The sequence below is a fragment of the Balaenoptera musculus genome, chromosome 16, assembly GCF_009873245.2.
Source record: "Balaenoptera musculus isolate JJ_BM4_2016_0621 chromosome 16, mBalMus1.pri.v3, whole genome shotgun sequence".
NCBI classification, from domain to species: Eukaryota; Metazoa; Chordata; class Mammalia; order Artiodactyla; family Balaenopteridae; genus Balaenoptera; species Balaenoptera musculus.
In genome coordinates, this window is record NC_045800.1 from 9,021,682 (window position 1) to 9,045,176 (window position 23,495).

The following is a 23,495-nucleotide window of genomic DNA, read 5'->3' on the forward strand; positions in this document are numbered from 1 at the left end:
GGGCGGGAAGGGAACAGGAGACACAACAAACATGGCGGCGGTGACGAAGACGGCGGAGGCGACGGCGACAGCAGCGGCGTTGAACAAGGCGGTAGGGGTTACTCGGTGCGGCTGTCAGGAGGTAAGTAGCTGGTTACCGGCTCGGACGACGGTGACACGGCTGAGGAGAGCGGTTAAGGAGGAGAGCGGTTAAGAAGGAGCGGCGCGAGGAGAGAGCAGGGTGTTCGCGACGGGCTGACTCCGCCCTGAAGTCAGCCTCAGCGAAGGGGCGGGCGTGGTCGGTTGGTCTGCGGGGGTCACGCTCCAGGACCTTCCTGGCCCGAGGGCGGAGGTTGCGGTGTCTGGCCGCGGGAGCCCCGAGGAAACGAACGGTCCCTGCGGTGGCGTCGCCGTCTGGCAGGGGCTTGGCGGCTCCTGGGTAGGGAGCTACCTCTCGCTCTGACAGGTGGTCGTGGCGGGGGGCCGCCCCGAAATTTGCGTCTTCACCGGGTCCCGGGGCCAGGGGATCAGCCGAGGTGCGGGTCTCCTAGGTGTTCCGAATCCTGGTGAGGATGCCGCCCCGACGCCAGTTCCGGGCTGCTCGTTGGGACGACTTTTTAAAGCCTCCTTCTTTTATCTGACGGTCCTTCCTAGATGCGTTTCTACTGCTTGTGCACTCTAATTTTGGGGAGATGTGAGGTTTGGGGAGGATTTTGCAGCGAAGAACTGTTCAGGTTCGTGCAGGATTTAAGTCTTTTAATAAACTGTCCGGCGTGCGAGTAGTCAAGCCATGCATCTAGTAAGTGCTCGGTAAATTGAATCTAAATAGAAGTTAAACCGGTTCCAGCTGCCACTAACCACGTGGCCCATTTAGTGTCCCCTTAGTGTGCTGTTTAGGCCCGAAGAGGAGTGACAAGTGGAAGAAGTAAAGCCGTTTTAAATTGTGAGCTCTACAGAACTTCAGTTTGGAAGAAACACAACTTCCTTAGAACAACTTTTTAAACGTCTGGACTAACAATTTTACAAATCCCGTTTAATTTTGACTTTATGTTGTGCATTCAACACAGCTACAGGTTAATACAAGTTTGGGAGTTCGTTACAGCGAACTGAGACGTTTTGTGTTTTTTGCCCCCAGGGGTCCCAAGTGTTTCCCAAGAAAACCCTAAGTGTTTTGAGTTGCGATAGAGAGGATAATAACGATGGGAATCAGATGTGCTGTTATTGGGCGTGCCTGGTGGGTTTTCTTTTTTAAACCTTTTCTCACAAATGTTTCCCTGTGGGGCTAGGCTAGTACCTTGTTTTTATGCAATTGTAGCTGTTCAGCAGTACTAAGCCTGAGCCCCTGAGCCTTTTAGAAGTGTACTACGAACAAATGAAGTTAATAACTTAATTTGGAAAGACAGTGACATTTTTTGCCAAAAAATGAAATCCACCAGTGGAAAAAAAAAAGATAGTCGTACTGATGCAAGTTACTCTTTGGTGATTATTTGGAGCTTTTGCTGAAGTGAACCTGCTGCTTTGTTGTTTATCTGTTAGCTTAGTTTTCTTTTCTGGTAGTGGTAAAATTGGCACAAGTTATTTTGTTAGCTTATTAAACCCGTAGATCCTAATTTTTTGTCACAAAGGTTTTGATTTATGGTGTATTTTTCTTTGCAGACCTCTGTATGGCTTTTCAATTTTAGTTGAAATTCCCTCCATGGCCTTTTGGAGTCCTTTGGTGTATCTCCAGAGTAAATTTCGATTACTCTACATTTCATCCATGTTGGAGTGGCAAGAAAAAGGAGGAACTGATTTGGGGTGAAAAGGTTAGATGGTGTAACTCTTCTTTTTTATTTTTCCCAGCTTCTATTTATTTGTTTTTACTTTTATATTATGTTTTCTGATTTCTCAGCACCTCATAATGTCCCTTTTTGCCTTCAGAGAATTGTTTTTGATGGTTATGTATGTAATCAGAGGAAATGTGTTCTAATTCTTTTTGAAGTCTATGTTATTCTCTGTACAAACGAAACCTCATTTGTTAGACTTCTCCATTGATGTGTATTCTGTGGCAGAGTAAATCTTTCAGTGACCATAATTATTAAGCTATAAAAGTAAACACATTCAATAGAACTGCAGTCACTTAATGTGTATAGGCCTGCCTAAACCCCAAATTAAGTTACTGTATAAGGAAGTTAGTTGTTAGTTACCTTATGTTTAATAACCCTACCAGAAATGGTAGATGAATAAAATAGATCCTACTATTGCCTAATCATGTTGTTCTCAAAATCTAGAGTTTGGGAGGAGGGTAGGTTAAAGAGCCCTTTCGGGTTCTTACATCACCTCTATTTCATAGTTGTGGTTGTCTTCTAATTTGCATCATGATGCCTCTGTTTTACGTTGTTTGCTCCTGGTTAAGAGGGGTTGGTTGTGTGTGTATTGATGGACAACTTCCCTTTTATGAGACTGAAGATCAGAGGACTTGAATATCAGAACCCAAGGAGGGTTAAGAATAGTTTAAGTTACCTGCTTAAAGATAAAGACGTTTTTGTGTTCTTTGGGGATATCAAAGCTTATTTCTCAAATGCTTCTTTCCTTCACTAGCATGGGTAGTCTCTGGTTGTTTTCTAAGAACCTTATTTGTGAGGTTTGAATGGATAGTTTGGGAGAGCTATTGGCATAAAAATAATTTAGGTGCATTCTAGCCAGTTTCTTTATAGACATGTATCTATACCCCATGGAATACCATACCAACTTAACTTTAATCAGAGGGATCACAGGGAGGACTCAGAAATTATGCTGTATCATAAGAAATGATAATCATAAAGTATGGGAATGAGAGCATTATAGTTTGCTGATTCCTAACGTAGATTTTTATGTTACATTCACAAAGATTTTAAAATTTATCACTGTCTTAGATGCATCTCTAGATACCAGTTAATTTATGGAGTTCTTAGATTAAACATTTGGTCCTAAGACTGATGATTACTTTATTAAAGACAGGAAGATGGTTTGGATACAAAACTTTTTTTTTTTTTTGATATCAAGAAGTCTTCTGTAGTTTCACAATTATTCTTTTTCTATTTATTGTCCTTAGAATACTGACTTGAGATGGAGAAAGCTGGGATTTGAACCATAGAGTCCATCTGGATTTAGGCATCTTTCATGCCTACTCGTCTGTTCTGCAGGCTAGAGCTCTGCAAGGGCCTGTAATGCTGCATGGCGGGGAGGTGATGTAGGTCACGTGGGCACAAAAATGCTCAGGGATGGAAAGACAAATTTTAAATCGTTGCAGAATGTCTACAACTATAAACCATATCAGTATATTTAAAATTCTTAAGAATAGAGTTCCTTTCAAGTTTACAACGTTATCTTCCCTTTTTTCATTGGCATCCTTTATTGTTGTTGTTTTTTTAAGTCCATCATGCATTTTGATTGAAAATCGGCATACAGTTTTTGGCGGGGAACACGGTGAAACTTATAATGTGACAATGTGATAATAGCCAAGACTCAAAATATGCCAGTCGTTCTCTGTGATTAGGCTTACTTGAGTTCTTAAAACTTGAGATGCATGTATAAAAATATCATTTTCTTCTTGCTTAATGGCAGTCCTGTGCCTTTTTTTCCTGCATTATCACATGTACCTTAGCAGTGTTATGCTTTCTAATCAGGATTTGGTAAGATTTATCTTGCTTATTGAAGCCTATCAAAGTATGTTCAGATATTTTCCAATGGCAACATCAGTTTTCATGTGAACTGATTGGCAAGAGGTGATGCAAAGTTGCAATGAAATACCAGGATTTCTTTCTAAATTACAGCTTTTATAATTAGAACACAGACAATCTATAGGGCCTTACAGCTTTTACAATTTAAAAAACAACTTCCCAGATCTTATTCTTTTCTTTTTTGGGGGGGCGGGGGGAGAGGTATCGCCCTGTCCTTACACCTTTTATTACTTTTTTCCTTTTTATATTGTGGGGTCTTTACCTGCTGCAGTACCGTGTAGAATGGTTGTTGTGATGCAAGCATGCTTGCCTTGATTCTAAAGGGAATGCATCTAAATTTTCTCCATTAATTGTGATGTAGATTTTTGGAAGCTAGCCTTTAGCAGCTTGAGGAAGTGAAAACATTCTAAGTTGGAGTAAATAATTGCTGTGTTGTTTCCTTGCACCCAGTGTTGCCATTGATACTCAATATCTGATTGTTTTTCCTATGTGGGTGGGCTGTTCTTCCTCACTAGAAAGTTTCATATTATTCTCTTTGTCCTTGAGATTTTAAATTTTCACAATAATGTGTCTAAGTGTTATTTATTGTTATTTATTCTATTTTGCACTCTATGAACCCTTTCAGATTGAATTGAAAGGAATCTTTAATTCTGGAAATTTCTTGATCATTTTTTTAAAAAGCATTTCTCTTCTTTATTTTCTCTGTCTTTTCGAAACTCATTCTCCATCTTTATCTGCTATATTTCTTACCTTTTTATGTATACTTTTACATTGCTTCCCATCCCTGTATGTTTTGAGGTGTGGGTTTTCTTTTTCAGTTTTATTGAGATATAATCTTATTATAGATTATTTTTTAATCTTATTCTTGATAATCTTTTTCATTGGAGCCGACTGGCCCACTGTTTTTCCTTCTAACCAGAGGGCAAATTTTAAAGGACAAATAATCAGCAGAATCAAGTATAGTCATAAAACAAATACTAATCAGTGATTAGGAAACAGAGGAGCAGTTCAAGTCAACAAGGTAAGATGGGAAAAAAGCAACTGAAACAGACTTGTTCAGAAACCAGCAGTAATCCTGAAGATTGAGAAAGCAGAGCCAGACTAAAGCAAGTGATTTAAAGAGGTGGCCTAAAAGAGTAAAATAAGAAGAGATGAGTTTGGGAAATTGTAAATTGATTTGGGAAATTGCAAATTGGGATATATGAATAATTGAAACTAAGGTGGACCGTGTTTGTTTTATTGTAACTAAAGAGGAGGTATATACAATGGTAACATAAGACACTTGGAATCTGGGACAGTGAGGAATTTCATAATCCAAGGTGTAACCATTTTTGGCTGCAGAAATAGCTACTGTCGTCTGAGAACATGCCATAAACTCCACATCTTGCGAGATACTTTACAGTTATCTGTAAAACTTAAAACAGCACTGCAAATTGGTATTATTATCTCATTTTACAAAGTAGGAAACTAAGGCTAGAGAAGACCCTGTTCAGAGTCTTTAAGCTAGTAAGTTTGACCTAATACCATAATATTCTGTTGATCCAGAGGACAGATTTTCAGTAGCTTCAACTTTCTAGAAAACAGTGAAAAGAGATAGTAGTAATAATAAACCCCTAGGCATCTTCTAAGAAGGGAGGAAAGGAACTATTCATACATGTTGCATCAAGAAAAGTGAGAATTTGGTCACCTGCAGGTTCTTATTTGGCTAAATGTGTTCAGAGTAAAGAACAAATTAAATGTAAGGAGACAAGAAATACAAAAGTAAAATATATTAGTCTGGGGCTAGTAAACAAGGGAAACCAAAACTAGTCCTATGTTCCTTATTAGTTCCTAATAAGGAACTAATTGTTATACAGTTCAATGATCTATAGTAGCAACACAGTCAAGGTAGTCTGTTTCCAGTAGATTTCTAGTTAAGTCAATTAAAATAGAAGTCTTAGTTCTTAAAATGTTGATCAAGCTTTTGTTAATTAGAAAATGTGCTTTTATCTCATTTCCACAACCCCACATTTCTTGCCACTGAAAAACTTAGGCTGAAAAGGACCCAGAGTAGTCCAGATATTCTTGAAGAAGAAAAACAACTGGTGGACTTAAATTACTGAGATATTAAGATTTTTATTATTAAGACTGTGTGGTGTTAGTGTGAGGATAGACAAAAATAGACCAGTGGAACAGAATAGAGAATCCAGAAGTAGAATCACATATATAATCACCTGATTTAGAAAGGTGATAAAAGAGTCTAGTGGAGAAAGGCTGGTCTATTAAATGCATGTTTTTAGGACAGTTGGATGTCTCCTTGGGGAAAAAAGTATATTTTGATTCTTACTTCACCATACACAAAGCTCAATTCCAGATAAAAATATGCAAGGTAAAAAAATAATAAAATTTTTAGAAGAAAATACAGGAGAACATCTTCATGTAAAATATAGGCAAGGACACCAACAACTAACTGTAAAGGGCGGGGCAGGGGGGGAATGGGTAAATTGGACTATATTAAGAACGTCTGTTCATCAAAAGTTACCATTAAGAAAATGAAAAGGAGGCAACCACAGAGTGGGAGAAGTACTTAACATATACATATCTAATAAAGAACCCATATCCAGAATATTTGACGAACTCTTACATATTACTTAGAAAAAGATGGACAACCTGATAGAAAAATGAACGGGAACAGATACTTCACTGGGTATGAAATAGAGGTTATCTAAGTGGGTAATTGAAGTACACAGCTTAATTAATTGTCAAGCCATACAAATTAAAACCAGTGCGATACCACTGTACACCCACCAGCGTGGCTAAAATGAAAAAGGCAAAAAATACCTGAGTGTTGGTGAGGACGTGTAGCAACAGAACTCTTGTCCCCCACTGGTGGGAGTGTAAATGGTACAGTCACTTTGAAAAACTATGTGGCATTATCTGAAGCTGAATATATGCATACCTGGTGGCCCAGCAATTTCAGAAGTCAGGGTTGTGGAGCCCTTGCTGGTGCACGGTGTGGGCGGGGGTGGGGATTAGTACTGGAAGGGTGCACGGTGTGGGGGGGGAGGGAGCTCCTGGGATGCTGGTAGCCTTCTGTTTCTTGACACTGGTGCTGATTTTAGGGATGTGTTCATTTTGTGATGATTCACTGAGCTCTACCTTTAGGATTGATGTGCTTTTCTGTGTGTATGTTATGCTTTGAGAAAAAGTTAAGCATATATACAGAGAAGTGACTAATCTTTAGCTTTAAATGCCTACTACTGGCTGTTAAAGATGAGAACTTTTTTAGATAGTAAATTACTCATTAAACAGTTGGGTTTAGGGAAAGAAATTTTTAGCATATGGCATGTTTAAGAAGACCATATACATTTACATAAATATATTTTTATTGGAAGAAAAAGACCTGTTGTCTCCTAGGTGCTAGACTTCCTCATCTTGTTCTTACTAGAAAACTTTTTGGTTATTTGATTTGCGAATTTGGGCTATAAACCTATGTGAGGACCAGTTTAGTTTATGACTACAAAATCTGACATGAGGCTTATTCTCTGTACATCAGCATCAGGGATTTTTTTCTTTTCTTTAAATTTTTTTTTTTTTTCTCAGAATGAGTAGGATGATGGGTGGTGGTAGAGGTGGTGATTTGGATTTCTAGGGCAGGGGTCAGGAAACTGTAGCCCATAGGCCAAACCTGGCTCTGTTCCTGTTTTTGTAAAGCTTTATTGGAACACGGTCACACTTATTCCTTTACATACTGTCTGTGGCTGCTTTTAACTATAATGACAGCTGAGTGGTTGCAGCGGAGACCGCATGACCTGCAAAGGCTAAAATATTTACTGTCTGGTCTTTTACAGAAAGTTTGCCACCCCCTGTTGTAGATCACCTACTTCTCGAGCACTCATTCGTGGGAACCTTATGTTTTAAGAGCCTTTGCTGTCTGATATGATAGTCACTAGCCACATGCAGCTATTTCACTTTTAAATTAATAAAATAAGAAACTCAAGTCGTTTGTATTAGCGACATTGAAGCCCTCAGTAGCTGCACGTGGCCAGTAGCGACTGGATTGGACACGCAGGCATGCTCCATGTCCATCATCCACAAATTCTCTGCAACAGCCCTGATTGAGCTACTTGGTTTCTCTACTGTCTCATTCATGGATAATCCCTGCTGATGTGCCTGTTTCTTTCCTCTGAATTTATTTTCTCTTTTTTCCTCTCTTTGTAATTTCTTTCTATCCTCTAAAAACTACGTTTGAATCCCAGTTTATTTAAATATTAAATATATTAATTGTTCACCATTTTGTGTTTCTGTAGTTCACCAGGAAGATTATAAGATATTTAAAGGCGGGGATTATGTTCTCTGTTGCTTTGAAGTGCCTGGCACATAATAATCTCTGTCACTGTTGTTGTTTTAATACATACTGTATCTCCCTAAATAATGTAAAATTATTTCATTTTTTCCCCCTGTAGGTATAACGAACTGTAAACTGAAAAAAAAAAAAAAAAAATCAAAAACAAAGATGGGTGAAAAGAAACCAGAGCCTTTGGACTTCGTGAAAGATTTCCAGGAATACCTGACTCAGCAGACCCATCATGTCAACATGATTTCTGGATCAGTTAGTGGGGACAAGGAAGCAGAGGCTCTTCAGGGAGGTAGACTCATCTTAATACTACTAAATAATTCACTCTTTATAAATATGTTAGTGTTAGTGTGTCATTACCCGTAGTATGAAGCCCACTACTGTTCACTAATGTGAATCATTCCATTTTTCCTAGAAAGATGTGGGCAATTTTTTTCCCCTTCTTTAAACATGTCAAGTTTTTGCTGAGGGAAAGTAAAGCTCCAGCAGGGCTTACCGTGGCCCAGAGATGCATTATGGTCTTGTGGGAAGGTTAGGGGTTCTAAATTCCCTTCCCATTCTCCCGGTTCTATTAGCTAACAGCAGACACAAGGAACCAAAAGGGGGTCCAGCTTCATTACACAAGGGGTTTGGCCATTAGGAAATCTGGGTTAGACCTGAGACAAAATAGGGGTTTCTGTTTCTTCTCTTAAAATGAAGAGAAGGCCAACCATGTATACCCACCTAGGAGGAGAAACCAGAGTAGAGAAAGCAGTGACCTACTTGAGCCTGTTCTACCTGACCTACAGATAGACTGTCTGGTTTGCTTACCACGCGAAGACTGGAGTCTATTTCTGAACTTAGCTCAGGACGTAGCAAACTACAGGCAGTGGGCCCCATCTGGACTGCTGTTTTTACATGACCTGCAAGCTAAGAGTGGTTTCTCCATTTTTAAATGGTTGGGGTTGGGGGGAAACAAAAGAAAAATAATGTCATGACGTGAAAATTATATGAAATTCCAACTTTAGCATCCATAAATAAAGTCTTATTGAAACATAGCCATGCTTGCTTGTTTACCTGTTTTCTATAGCTGTTTTTGAGTTACGACAGCAGAGTTGAGTAGCTGGGATAGAGACCATGTGGCCCACAAAGCCTAAAGTATTTGCTATCTGACCTTTACAGGAAAAACTTGCTAACCCTTGACCTAGGTGGTCTAGGGCCTTGTAATCCAGGGGCCAGCAACAGCAGAGACCAGGCATCACCTGGGAGCTTGTGAGAGGTGCAAAACGTCAGGTGCCACCCCAAATCTACTGAATCAGAAGCTGTATTTTAGTACGATCCCCAAGTGATTTCGTATACACATTCTGTTTCGGGAGTTACTGGCTTGGGAAAGCAATGGGAGAAGGGGGGACACTGAGCTTTGCTGTCCCTCCAGTGCAACGGGCCTGTTGGATGTTGGACTTGCACCAACCAGCAAAGTCACTTCTCTTCTCCTAGTGAAGGATAGAGGAAACAGTAGAGCAAAGGGCTTGAATTGTCTGCACCTGCCCTGCTGCCTCCTGCAGATGGAGCAGAAGTGCTTTTCCCGTGAAGCTGTAGGAGTAAACATTTCCCTCTTAATGCTTCAGTGGACAGTTCCTGGACTGAGACCCGAGGGCAGGGTTGTGGTCCCCCGCCCGTTGGTTTTCCAGATGATGAGCACTTGCCCCTTCAGTTTCTTTATCTATACAAAGAAGTAGTTTGATTAGGTTAAAAGCAAACAGCCGAACATCTCTAACTCTGAAATTCTTACAGTTCATAACATTCAGAGGTATCAGATACAATATTTCCCTATATGTGCTTAATTAGAATTTTAAGATCCTAAATGCAACCCAGAATCTAGAACATATGTGTAATCTGAGCGGAACTGCAAAACTCAACATTTAATTGTTTTAGATTAAATAGATTAGGATTTGGGGAGATGATCATGACTGCCCATTGTATCTGTAGAAGTGGCTAGAATCTTAAACATGTGTAACTGCCATGACTGTTTATCCCCCTCTGTCTCCTTACCTGTCAAATGAATACCATACCCTGTTACCTTCCTCAAAAGTATGTTGAGGACTGATATAACTTATGTGTTAGTAATTTGAAATCCCCCTAATAGAATACTGCTTTTGTATAAAGTTAACCTCAGTTCAGAAAGACTGATTTTTGTGAATTTAACTTTTGTGCTAAGCAAACTGTCAATTTGTGAAAGATTTTCTACCACTCAACACTAAATTGCTAAATTGAGTTGATTCTGAGACGCATAATTTCTCTTGCTATACTTTGTTTATAGCTGGAACAGATGGTGATCAAAATGGACTTGATCACCCATCTGTTGAAGTTTCCCTGGATGAAAACTCAGGAATGTTAGTAGACGGGTTTGAAAGGACCTTTGATGGGAAGCTCAAGTGTCGGTACTGCAACTATGCCAGCAAAGGCACCGCACGACTCATTGAACACATTAGAATCCACACAGGTAACGGAGAAGTGGCTGGAGAGGGCATTTCTTTACGGGCAGGTTGATCTATCATATAAATAGTTGTGATAGTTTGAAAATGAAGGTGGATGTAAGGTTTGAATAAATGGAGAAGTGACTCCATTTTTACACAGCAATAGCATACAGCATACAAGGAAGTGAGGCCCCTTGTACAGCTTCCCCTTCCTTAGCCATCTTCCTTCTTAATCTAAATAATCTCAGCATCTGTCTGCTTCTCAGGTTGGGCAGGTTAATGCTGAAGACAGCATGAAGTGATAAAATGTTTTTATCTTTATCCTTACTAAGTACGTTTCCTTTGCAGACCAGGGAAAAGGTTTCTGTACGGTTGCAGGCTACACTGCTAACCCTCAGATGTCACCTTAGCCACCCCTTCTGTGAAAGGGATTCATTCCACTAGTCAGTATAGTATAAAGGCTGTTATATGCAGGTTTCTTAATAAATTTTAATAATTTTTTTGCAAATGTGTTATTCTGAAAAGCATTTTATTTTTTGATCAATTTCTAAATCTAATGAATGGACAAAATACGAAACTTTTCATAAATGAGCTACTCTTGCAGTTTCTCCCCCATTTTTCTTTTTAAACAGGTGAGAAACCTCATAGATGTCACTTGTGTCCATTTGCATCTGCTTATGAGCGTCATCTGGAAGCCCATATGCGTTCCCATACAGGAGAAAAACCATATAAATGTGAATTGTGTTCCTTCCGCTGCAGTGATCGAAGTAACCTGTCCCATCATCGAAGGCGCAAGCATAAAATGGTACCAATGAAAGGTACTAGGTCTTCCTTAAGCAGCAAGAAAATGTGGGGGGTTTTACAGAAGAAAACAAGCAATCTGGGCTATAGCAGACGAGCACTAATCAACTTAAGCCCACCTTCCATGGTGGTCCAGAAGCCAGACTACCTTAATGACTTTACCCATGAGATCCCGAATATCCAGACTGACTCCTACGAAAGTATGGCAAAAACCACACCAGCTGGTGGCTTGCCAAGGGACCCCCAGGAACTCATGGTTGACAACCCTTTAAACCAGCTGTCAACTCTAGCAGGACAGTTGTCCAGTTTGCCGCCTGAAAACCAAAACCCCGCATCCCCTGATGTGGTTCCCTGCCCCGACGAGAAGCCTTTCATGATGCAGCAGGCCTCTGCTCAAGCAGTGGTTTCTGCCGTGTCAGCCAGTGTTCCTCAGAGCTCCTCGCCCACTAGCCCCGAAGCTCGGCCGCCACATAGTCACAGGAACTATAGTCCGGTGGCAGGTCCGAGCAGTGAACCAAGTGCTCACACGAGTACTCCCAGCATGGGAAACAGTCAGCCAAGCACTCCAGCTCCGACCCTGCCGGTCCAGGACCCTCAGCTTCTACACCACTGCCAGCACTGTGACATGTACTTTGCCGACAACATCCTTTACACTATTCATATGGGATGTCATGGGTATGAAAATCCTTTTCAGTGTAACATATGTGGATGCAAATGTAAAAACAAGTATGATTTTGCCTGTCATTTTGCAAGAGGGCAACATAACCAACACTGATGGAAAACAATCACGTTATGCTTTACTTGGTTTGCCTTTTTGTGTTTTGTAGTTTACTGTTGTTTTCTGCAGGGGAGGGGTGGGGGTGTCGTCCCTATTAAGGTGTTTGCTAATTTAAAGTCTATACATACAGAGTATAAATTTGACAGTGGAAACAAAATTTCTTTTTTCTTTTTTTTTTTTTTCCATAAAAACCTTGTCAGGGTCATTTATGTATTAGAACAGTTGGACATGTTGGTGTCTGTTTTTTCGTTTCATTTAGACATTTGAGAATTTGAGTGCAATGATAATCTTACAAGTGGTCATTTAAATTTCTCACATTTATGATCCATAAAAACTTCAAGGCTGATAGATACCCTTGGTATTTCAACATCTACACTGCAGCTAGATGTTATTTCTGCCATAATTTCAAAATGGTAAATTACTTTCTCTTACAAAATCTGTTACAACTTATTTCAATGTTTAGTGGAGGAATTGCCTTTGAAATTGCCCTTAATTAAAAACTATTTAGTTAACATAGCTTAGTTGAATCAGTAGTTTAATTTCAACTGATAATAGTAAAGCAATTTCAGTGTAGTAAATCTTTCTTTTTTCCATAAGGGAAAATATAAAACATTGAATTCTTTTAAAATTAAAGTTATAAAAATATGAGGTAAAAGTTCTGAAAAGAAATGAAACTTAAGACTTTAAATTGAAAATGGAGTTTAATAGTTAAAATACCTGCCTGTTCAACTTGTAGTTTAAACACACAGCAATTTTCCATTGGATTCTTTTTATTATACTTGTAATTTATTTTAAAAACTACAGGTAAATACATGAGAACACTAGAAATATCAGAGGATTATCTATGAAGATGCCTTTTTTCCTTTTAATCTGAACTGTTCATTTAAATCTTCATTCTGATGTTACACGTGAGGTTGATAACTATACTGAGAATCTGCTATTCCTTCTATTCCTTTGATGACCAAAGAGGTACAGTGGAAGTCATCCATCTTATTCCTAGGAAATGCGGTCCTTCCCCCCAAAATCTGAAGTTTCCTTTTCCTGCCTTCTATCCATTTATTGCCCATAATTTTCAAGAAAAGGTAGGTATAGAAACACATGGGAAAATGTGATGGTGAAGTGATATTTACAAAAATGAGAACATATGTCCAAAACGAATTCTGGACTCCTCTTCAGAATTGGCCATTTAAGATATTTTCTGTGAATTCAAGTTGTAATGCTTATTTGCAGTTTTACCAGTCTTTAATGTACAGCAAGAAAACTATATAAAACTGTGAATTGAATCATCATTAGTAGAAGAGGATAAAAAAAGTGTGGAAATGGATATAAAAATGCATTTAAACATATTTGTTTACAAAAATAAAACTTGCTATATAAATCCACAGTAAGTAATTTTGATTAGGAGGCTGTTTTTGTGTAATAACTAGCGGACTCTGAGGACAGCTTGGTCAAACAATAAAATATATTGTTACTAACTGTTGGTTTCTGTGTACTTTGCAAAATTTTTATTTTTAATTTGGTTCAAATCTTGAAAGTTACTAATTGGCCGTTTAAGCAAGTATTCTAACTATTAAGCATTAACTAAGAAGGACTTCTACACTTAATAGTAAGTGAAAGGGTAATGTTGATGGTGTAAGTCCACAAAAACCCCCAAGTGCCAAGTTAATACATCTTCTGCCCTCCCTTCCAAATGCTAGAAAGCCATTAAAATGAGTTCTGTGGTTTAATATCCAATCTAAACTAATCTCCATCGCATTGTTGAAAAAGCTGCATCAAGGAGTTTCTGCAAACAAACCTTGTCAATCTGAGGCTTGTGAATCTAAAGTCTGCAGCCTGTTCTGCTCTGTTGCTTGGAGCGCTCGCTGCTCAGATCAGTTTTAGTGCAGCCATTTCCAAATGTGTAACTTGGCCCTCGTATGTATATATTGTCAGAAACAAGTTGCTGTCATTTGGAAGCTTTTGTGGTTATTTTTTTCTTCTATTTTATTCTTCATATAAAAGCAATACCACAAAATAGAAAATGAAAGTTTTCATTAAACAAAAAGGAAGAGCTCTCATGTTAAAATCACTTTATTAACTGTATATTCTGGGCCAAATAGTGACAAATACATTTTTTTCTGACAACTAAGGAGAGATGTTTTGAAAGTACATTTTAGTTCAAACAGATTTTTTTTCACAATTGCAAACTAGAATGTATAATTTTAAAATTCCTAGGACTTAAAGAGCACAGTTGTATTCCAAAGGTACCGATGCTTGAAAGCTGTAGTTAATTCTAAATGCACTAAAGTTTTTGAAGCAAATCTACCTTAGACACTTTTTTAGTATTGTATTTTTAAAAATATTTAGGATTTTATTTAAGTTTTTTGTGAGTTAAATTCTGTATTGGAAAGATGTTAGTATCTTCTATTAAGTATTGAATATGTTTCTCCCATTTTATTTTTAATCAAATATTTTATAGAAATGAGTTCAGAAAAGTTTAACATGCACTATTTATAATACTTTGCTGTTAACAGGCAATGTTCTGAAACTAAATTTATTTTTGTTCAGTGAACATAAGTTTAGATTTTTAAAGTTGGTAGATACTTTATCTCCACTAATATTTTTTTAAGAAACTGTGAAGAGATTAACAGGGAGTAACTTTATTTCAGATTTTATGAATATAGTATGTAGCTACAACTTCTTGAAATTCAAGTAAAGGCTAGACTTTTACTTTGAAAAAATTTCACTGGATATTTTCCAGTGCTATTTCATTTTAGAAATAAGTGTTTGCCATTCATCTGCAGAACTGTTTGACAAAGGGAATATTACTAAAAATTCAGAGATAAACTTCATTTAAGTTCTACAAAAATATTTATCAAATGGATATATTATTTTTTAAAAAATTCCCTGCTAAGGACTTTGCATTAAGTAGTCTTAGAGGGTATATGGTTTCTAGAACTTGGTTTTGTTAATATGTACTTTGATGTCAAGAACATATTTTGTATGTAAAACATAAAACTTGAGTATGGTTGCAAAACACACTATTGTTTAGGGATTCCAGAAAGCAGTTTAATGCTGAAATAACTCTATCTAGTATGTAGTTCATATTGTGAATGAAGCTTTGCTTTTGTAATATATGAATAAAAAATAACACTTTCTAATGATCTCGATTTTTCTTTTTTGAAAACTAGGATCCAATTAGTTTTTTAAATAATTTTCCAGTGTGTAAAATGTTCATTTTTTTTTTTTTTTTTTGAAGATTTTATGGCTACCTTGGTTTGGATTTGTAGAGTGCCTTACCCATGAGAAGATGTTGCATGAGTTAAAAGCAAAAAAAACAGTTCCGTGATGAGCATCTTGTCTCCTTCCTAATTTCTTCTCTTTATTTAAGGTGTGACCCCTGCCCCCCCACAACTGTTCTGGCACATAAATTGAGGAAGTCTTCCTCTGATGCTTAATTATCCATGTCACATCTGACAAGTGACTGACTGAAGTAGTTTCTGTTATGACAAATGGATCTTTTAGAATGGACTGATTTTTTTTCCCCCCTTTGGCAATTCACATCATTGGCCTAGAAAACATCCAGTAATACAGACTTGTTTAAATTAGTTTGCAGAATCGTAACCAAAATGGGTTTGATTGGAAATCAAGTTTTAATGCTGCTTTGAAAAATACTTCCGTACAATGTTATCTTTCTCATAATGAAAAAAAGAAATAACATCTGATAAGTCCATGGTTTGTTGAAAGCACAGGTATTTTTTGTTTCCTTGTCTTAGGTCTTCCAAAAACTCTGCTTTGAGCTTGTTAAGTTCTTCGGCTAGAAGTTTCAAGTTGTACGGAAACACCTGTTCACCTAAAATAAAGATATTCTCAAATTATTTGTGTAAATTAAATCAAGCTGGACTGATGACAGCAGGAAATTAATTTGATTACTTCAGACAAACCATTCAGATTCTTCTATAAATCATAATTGAGTTGGTGTAATATACAGACAAAGGTCACATTAATGTGATACAGGCAGATCATTTAAATAACTTGCTATGACATGCACAAGCAGAAAAGATAAACCTGAAAGGGACTTTGTGTTGACAAAATAAGTTGACTGAATTCTTACTGAATTAACAGGTAGTGAGGCAAAAAAGCAGAGCTAGAAAATGACAATTTGGCTTTGAAGCTCTGATAGACAATACCTAGAACAGTTATCCAATATAATTTTCTACAATGATGGAAATATTCTATATCTGCCCTATTCAGTCCAGCAGCCACTAGCCATGTGGGTAGTGTGACTGAGAACTGATTTTTTTTTTGAACAGCTTTACAGAGATATAAATCACATAACATACAGTTTACCCATTTAAACTACAATTTCGTGGTTTTAGTATATTCACAGATATAAGCAACTATCACCACAGTCAATCTTTGAATATTTTTATCATCTGTACTCTAGCTATCACCCTCTTAACTCCATTCCCCTTGTCTCTGCCCTCAGTCCCTAAGCAACCGTTAATCTACTTGGGGTCTCTAGATTTCCCCATTGTGGACATTTCACATGACTGGACTCATAACGTGTGGCCTTTTGTGACTGGCTTCTTGCACTTTGCATAATGTTTTTAAGGTTCATCCATGTTGTTCATTCCTTTTTATGGCTGAATAATCCATTGTATGGATAGACCACATTTTGTTTGTCAGCTGATGGACATTTGGGTTGCTTCTACCTTTTGGCTATTAGGAATAATGCTGCTATAAGCACTTGTGTACAAATTTTTATAGGAACATATGTTTTCATTTCTAGGTCCCGTGGTAATTACATTCAATTGTCTGAGGAACCGCTAGGCTGTTTTCCAAAGCAGCTGCACCACTTTACATTGCCACCAGTGGTGTATGTGGGTTCTGAGTTCTCCACATCCTAACAAACACTTGGACTTTTGGATTCTAGCTGTCCTAGTGGGTGTGCAGTGGTATCTCATTGTGGTTTTGATTAGCATTTCCCTGATGACTAGTGATGTTTTCATGTGGTTACTGGTCATTTGTATATCTTCCCTGAAGAAATTTCTATTCAGATTCTTTGCCCATTTAAAAAATTGGGTTATTTGTCTTTATTGTTGAGTTGTGAGAGTCCTTTATGTATTTCGGATATAAGTCCCTTATGAGATGTGATTTGCAAATATTTTCTCCCATTCTGTGGGTTGTCCCTTCACTTCCTTGATGGAAGGAGAACTGAATTTTTAAATTTTATTTAAGCACAGTTCTGGAAGCTAGTACCACCTCCTTCATACACACAAAAAATTAATGGGTAGGAAAAGAGTCAAGAGTAATTTGGGCATAACCCTATTCCCCCCTTCCCTTCATTTTATGGACAGGCAAATAGTTGAAAGAACTCCTACAACACCTTTTTGTTTTCATTCTGATCTGATGCCATTTTTGTTCCAGCTCTCTTTTTCAAACTTTGGATTACAACGCATAAATGGGTTGCAAGTTGCAACCAGTGTTTTTCTAAGATGGAATCAAATAGAACACAGTTCATTAAACATGTGAGGGTTTTGTGAAACTTGTTTCTATGCAGGAGTGTGTCTGTACTGGGCTACACACTAGGTTACAGTATTAAAACCTGCTTACGGATCATGGTTCAAAAAAGTCTGGAAAACAATATGGTTAGTATATTGTTTCTTTTTCCAATGTTCTAAGTTTTTGTAAAGGTATTAATAATAAATGTTGGTGATGTAGGGGAACATAACAGAAAGCATAAACTAGAATCAGACTTAGCTCAGCATCAGGTTGCGCAGGTACAATATTTAGCAGGTGTTAAGTTCAGCCTTGGACAAGTTACTTATCCTCTCAGACCTTCCATTTCCCCATTTGTAAAATTACACTTACCTGATAGGATTCTAAAGACTAGAAACAATATTTATAAGGCACTTAGCATATAAAAGGAGTTCAAGAAATGTTAAGCTGCTGTTATTTTTTAAATCAAATTTTAAATATAGCAAAGAGTTCAATATTTAAAACCTGAAGGAATTATTTTATAAAACTATAATTATCACATATTTCATCTAAGTTCAGACTGACAATGCACTAAGCCTGTTCAAACTCCATGCTGATTTTACACCTGGCCCCTGACTACCTCTCCCCATCCCTTACTTCACCCCAGACTCAATGGCTTCTTTTCTGTTCTAGAGCAATACCAACTTTACCTGTGGACTTTTGCACTTGATTTGTCTACTGCCTGAAATGATCCTGCAAGCATCAGCATGGCTTGCTGTTTCCTTTCATTCACATCTTTGCTTCAATGCCATTTCCTCTGAGAAGCCTTCCTGATTACCCTCTTAAAAATAAATCCTCCCATCACTACCTTGCCTTACCCTACTTTACTTTTCTTCAGAGCACCGGCATATATTCATATATTTATTTATTTTTTGTCTGTCTCCTCACTATGACGTTCTGCTCCCTCACAACTCCCCAGTATCCAAAATAAAGCCTAGTACAGAGTAGCCACTCAACAAAAACCTACTGGATGGATGAATGCCTGGTTCCAGAGGTAGAAGTTTTAGCTTAATATAACCAAGTTGCATATTTAAACTGAAAACGTGATGTAAACTTTATGAATGAAAGCAAATAAACTACCCACGTCCAGGGAACAAGAGTAGCAGGAAAGAACAGTCTCAACTAAATAGAATCTTAACTACTCAACACACCTTTCGCTTCCTTCATTGTCTGAGAGACAATTCTTCGGAGGGTCTGATCAGCTTGATGAAGAATGTTAGTTGAACAGATAATTCTGTCTGTTTCCTAGGTAATAGACATTGTTATTGGAACAGTTATCTAGTTTTACAAAAGAAGTAACTAAAGTGTAGGGGATGCACAGGTGAAGAGACAAAGAAAAGGAAACGTGACTTTTCTGTTCCAGTTATTCTTCCCTAGGAGAGGGTCTAAACGAAATACATCCAGTTGTAAACTGGGTTCCACATGGGCAGTATGCTGGTAAATGTCTAAGAATGGGCTCTCAAAGAGAAAAACACAAACCTATCCATAGTATTTTGTCTATTTCTACGGTGTAAATATTCCCATCCACGCCTACTTCGAGCTACCAACATAATGTCAACAGGCTCCAACGTTTCTGAAAATTTAACAGTCGTCTTTGACCAGGCAGTGCGAGCTCCCTCCAGAGTACCACTGCATCCAGGTGTCAGGAGCTGAATGCTGGTAAGATGCCAAGGCAGGGACAAAGTGTCTTTCACATGTTACTCATATTTTACACTCAGGTCAAAAAGATCTTCCTACAAAAGTTCCTTCTCATTTATACTAAATCTAAACTGGAAGACTTACCTTTTGTTCCACGTTCTCCTCCACGTATTTTATTGGATTTTCCAAAGCCGTAAGCAGTAAATCAGTCAATTTCAGTCTATAAGACAAGGTGGGATAAAATAAATCCTTATATCAAACACCTGTTTTTAAAGAACTTGTGTTTATGGGTACTAAGCTGAATTCTAGAGGAATGAAAGTGGTATATCCAAACTCCTGAACAAAAGGGGAAAAGCAAAGTGATTTGGGAGCTACCTTCTACTTGCAAAATTAAAATGTAGAAGCTCAAAACAAGTGATAGGCCCCCCAAATCCCCTCATGTAAAAAATACTAATTTCCTAAGACTCATATTAATAAGGTTTTAAAAGACAGTCTCTCTTTTCCCTCATTAACTGCTGAACTTTAGGCTCCTAGAACTTTATATTCCCTAAAGAAGGAGGCTTAGTCTTTACTTTCTGGCTTCTGCTCATTCACTGGATGTGAATTTGCAAAGTTCCCCACAGGACAAGAGGTCATCGAGGGTTGCAGTAGAATTCATTTATTCATTTAACAAATATTTATTGAGCATCTTCATATATGAAAAATGTTGTACAACTATGTATGTGAAACTATGTGCTAAGCTGGGGTTGTAGCAAGATCCCTACCCTCTCTAAGCCTGATAACATAATGGAGAGAGACAGAGAATAAATAAATAAGCAAAAAATAATAGTTTCAGACAGTGACAAGTGGATAAGTGAGTGAAGATAATGAACAAAGTGATCATAAGAGAGTGACTGGCTAGCCTATTTAACACCCTTCACGCTGGGTAGGATGGTCAGGGAAGCCAGTGAAGCTTACGTACGTGGGAAGGGTAGAGGGGACGGCAAGCACTATGGCCCCAAGACAAGAACAAGCTTCTCGTGTTCATGGGACAGAAAAGGCCAGTTTGGTTGAAAAGGAGCAAGGGGAGAGTCGTGGGCTATGAGGCTGGGGAGTTAATCAGGATTAGAGCTGGGGGGCGGGGAGGATAAACTGGGAGGTTGGAATTGACATGTACACATTACCATATATAAAATAGGTAACTAACAAGGACCTACTGTAGAGCACAGGGAACTCTACTCAATACTCTGTAATAGCCCATGTCCGAAAAGAATCTAAAAAAGAGTGGATATAGGTATAGGTATAACTGACTCACTTTGCTGTCACCTGAAACTAACACAACATTGTAAAGCAACTATACTCCAATAAAAATTAAAAACAAAGAAATTTAGGGATCAGATTTAAAATTCCAAAAAAGGAAAAGAAAAGTACTGAATGTCATGTCTCTGAGAATATAAATTATGAAGTCTGTCACTCAAACATCATGTGCATGACAGGCAGATTTTCGTCTGATGAGATTTTTAATTATACGAAGTGAAAACTTTTAATGCAATCATGAGAGAGTTACATGTCAAAGTAAAGCTCTAATTTAAGTTTTCCAGAATAGTCTCATCTTAAAAAACAAGATTCTTTTCCCCCCAGCGTTCCACTCTCTCTGTTTTTGCTGACCTAAACTTTTCCCCCTATGAGTCACCAAGCTAGAAAAACAAAACATCTTCCTTGAATGGACATATTTTTAGTAGAAGAATAGAACGTTAGGGCTTCCCTGGTGGCGCAGTGGTTGAGAATCTGCCTGCCAATGCAGGGGACACGGGTTCGAGCCCTGGTCTGGGAAGATCCCACATGCCACGGAGCAACTGGGCCCGTGAGCCACAGTTACTGAGCCTGCGCGTCTGGAGCCTGTGCTCCGCAACAAGAGAGGCCGCAACAGTGAGAGGCCCACGCACCACGATGAAGAGTGGCCCCCGCTCGCCGCAACTAGAGAAAGCCCTCGTACAGAAACGAATACCCAACACAGCCAAAAAAAAAAACCAAAAGAATAGAACATTAAAAAAAAAAAAAATCAGGGTTAGAGTGTGCAAGTTATGGTAAGGAGTTTAAACTTTGCTCAGATACAAGGAGTAGCACTGAAAAAACATAAGCCAGTGAAGTCACTGAATTAAACCTTCACCTCAACGTGATCTTTCTCACGAAGAAAAGAGCCCAGGTTCTGGAATGAGTGAGACTGCAATGGGTCCAAATCTTGGCTCTGCTATTTACTATCTGGATATGTTACTTTACTTACCTGGGCCTCAGTTGTCCCATCATGAAAGGGGGATAATTGTATCTGCCCTCAAAGGGTTGTTGTGAGGACTGAATCAGATTATACATATAAAGTGTTCAGAACTTGCCCAGGACATAGTATCTGCTCAATAGCTGTTGCTGCTAATAGTAGTACTAGTAGTAGCATTAGTAGTGGTAATAGTAGTGGTAGTGGTAACAGTAATAGTAGTGGTAATAGCAGTAGTGGTGATAGTAGTGTAGTAGTAGTAGTAGTAGTAGTAGTAGTAGTAGTAGTAGTATTTCACAGAAGCCTGGGAAAGGTATATTTGTCACATCATCTTTCAACTTCCAATACAGGGCCACCAGACTTCAGACTTCAGTCATAGCCATGCTATGACTATTTTGGACCATATTCTTAAGACCCAAGACAAAACTGCAGATTATGTTCAGGGTGGGTACTGACACTGGCAAAGCTCACACTCCTCCTTGCTTCTAGCAAGAACTGGCCCCCAGAGCAGAGATGCTAACCTTAGGCTGCTCTCACGGGGCAGAATGGGGCATCTCAACGCCTCAACCAGCCATTCACTTGCGAAGGAAAACATTTTCAGTATTCCAGAAAGAGGAGCCATCAGTTGGCTACATGCTCGCCTTCTCAAAGTTTCAAGATATTATGAGAAGTTAAAATTAGAAATCTCAGCCATAGCTTATTTCATTAACCCTATAAACAACAGTTACTTAAATCGAATTTTTTCTTTTTTTCTTAGAATGTTAGAGTATTACAAAATCCATGGAAACTGTATCCTGGGAACAAAACATTTTGAGGAATGAGTTTAAAAAATTAGCCTTTTAAAAACTGCTGATCCCCTCTGGAAAACAGTCAAGCAGGAACTAAGGAACTGTGGGCAATATACCTCTCGAACTGCGCTGTCCCATGCAGCAGCCGCGGGCCACATGCAGCCAGTTAAGTTTAAAGTGATTAAGATAACATTTAAAATTCAGGTAGTAAGTTGCACTGGCTATACTTCTCAAGTGCTCAATGGTCAGTCGCATGTGGCTAGCAGCTACCATACTGGGCAGGGCAGATAGAGAACATTTCTATCATCAGTGAGACTTCTATCAGAAAGGTGCTGAACTAGAACTCTCCAGAACTCTAGAATTCTCAAGACCTATTTTAGGAATGAAATGCATTAGCCACCACAGCCACAAGCCTCACATCTACACAAGCAGTGTAACTGGAGTGAGGGTTAAGGCAAATTAGGATTTAGTACCAGTTCCACTCCTTTTCTCTCTATAAGAAAACTACTGGGCAATCTGTTTAGACTACGCTACTTCAGCAAGAGTATCAGAGATGTGCCCTACTCTGAACTCCCTGCCCTGACCTCTGGGAAACAGTATAACTTTAACAAGAGTACACATTTGCAAACACACCTGGGTTCACGTCTCAGCTGTAACAATCTCAGTGACTCTGGGCAAACTAAACTTCCTCACTCAGTTTCCTCTTCTAAAGAAAGGGGAAACAATGTCCCTCTCCAAGGCTTGTGTGAAGAGTAACCAGGTGGATACAGGGAAAGCATTCAGCACAGGGCCTGGCTCAGCAAAGCAGCTAGTGAAGGACACCTTTGAGTAGGCTACCTGGCCTCTGAAGCACATGCTGGGCTCTGAATTGTGAGGCTGTTGTGTTCCCAAGCATTTTTCTCAGGGTTGGGCTTTTCTATCTTGCTTCCCATCAGGTGGATGGTCTCGGCAGGCACTGGAAGTGGTCTCTGGCCATTCCTCTGTAGACAGGTCTCGAGAGAACACTCTAAAAAGAGCTGGCAAAAGCCTAATGAATCTGAAAACCATTCAAAAACCACAAAATTACTAGGGTACTATTTTTCCAAAATGTGAAATATACGTAGACACGTTAGACACGTTACCCCACCTGCAGCAGGAAAGACCGTTTGCAATACTGAACATGTAGCTTTGAAAATTAAGTAAATCCATATAAACCTCCTAATCCAATCAAGCTCTCACTAAAGACAGTAGTGATTTTGATATGCGAATAA

The 23,495-nt window shown here is 38.6% G+C and overlaps 2 protein-coding genes across 4 annotated transcripts in view; one reads left to right on the plus strand and one right to left on the minus strand.

The window, feature by feature from the left end:
* On the plus strand, positions 1–15,184 carry IKZF5 (IKAROS family zinc finger 5). Of its 2 annotated transcripts, XM_036827913.1 has the most exons (5): positions 1–121; positions 1,636–1,784; positions 8,126–8,308; positions 10,316–10,498; positions 11,105–15,184. In XM_036827913.1, the coding sequence occupies exons 3-5, from the start codon at positions 8,176–8,178 to the stop codon at positions 12,046–12,048; spliced, it is 1,260 nt and encodes a 419-aa protein (XP_036683808.1). In that variant the 5' UTR covers positions 1–121; positions 1,636–1,784; positions 8,126–8,175; the 3' UTR covers positions 12,049–15,184. The 2 variants fall into 2 exon arrangements, with proteins under 2 accessions (XP_036683808.1, XP_036683809.1); XM_036827914.1 differs by lacking the exon at positions 1,636–1,784 and having other exon boundaries at positions 10–121; positions 11,105–13,526.
* The window catches only part of PSTK (phosphoseryl-tRNA kinase), a 26,850-nt gene continuing 15,548 nt past the window's right edge, over positions 12,194–23,495 (minus strand). The window contains exons 4-7 of one of the 2 annotated variants that reach the window (XM_036827909.1): positions 23,083–23,281; positions 19,354–19,429; positions 18,723–18,816; positions 12,194–15,883 (exon numbers count right to left, since the gene is read on the minus strand). In XM_036827909.1, the coding sequence (XP_036683804.1) occupies positions 15,684–15,883; positions 18,723–18,816; positions 19,354–19,429; positions 23,083–23,281 (569 nt within the window). In that variant the 3' untranslated portion in view covers positions 12,194–15,683. The remainder of the gene's footprint in view (positions 15,884–18,722; positions 18,817–19,353; positions 19,430–23,082; positions 23,282–23,495) is intronic. The other variant, XM_036827910.1, reaches the window with a different exon arrangement.

What these genes read in the sequence shown, in the direction of transcription:
- IKZF5 (XM_036827913.1), top strand. Translation starts at nt 8,176, where the DNA reads ATGGGTGAAAAGAAACCAGAGCCTTTGGACTTCGTGAAAGATTTCCAG. An exon ending in AGCAGAGGCTCTTCAGGGAG is followed by an intron (nt 8,309 to 10,315) that starts GTAGACTCATCT and finishes CTTTGTTTATAG; the next exon opens with CTGGAACAGATGGTGATCAA. An exon ending in ACACATTAGAATCCACACAG is followed by an intron (nt 10,499 to 11,104) that starts GTAACGGAGAAG and finishes CTTTTTAAACAG; the next exon opens with GTGAGAAACCTCATAGATGT.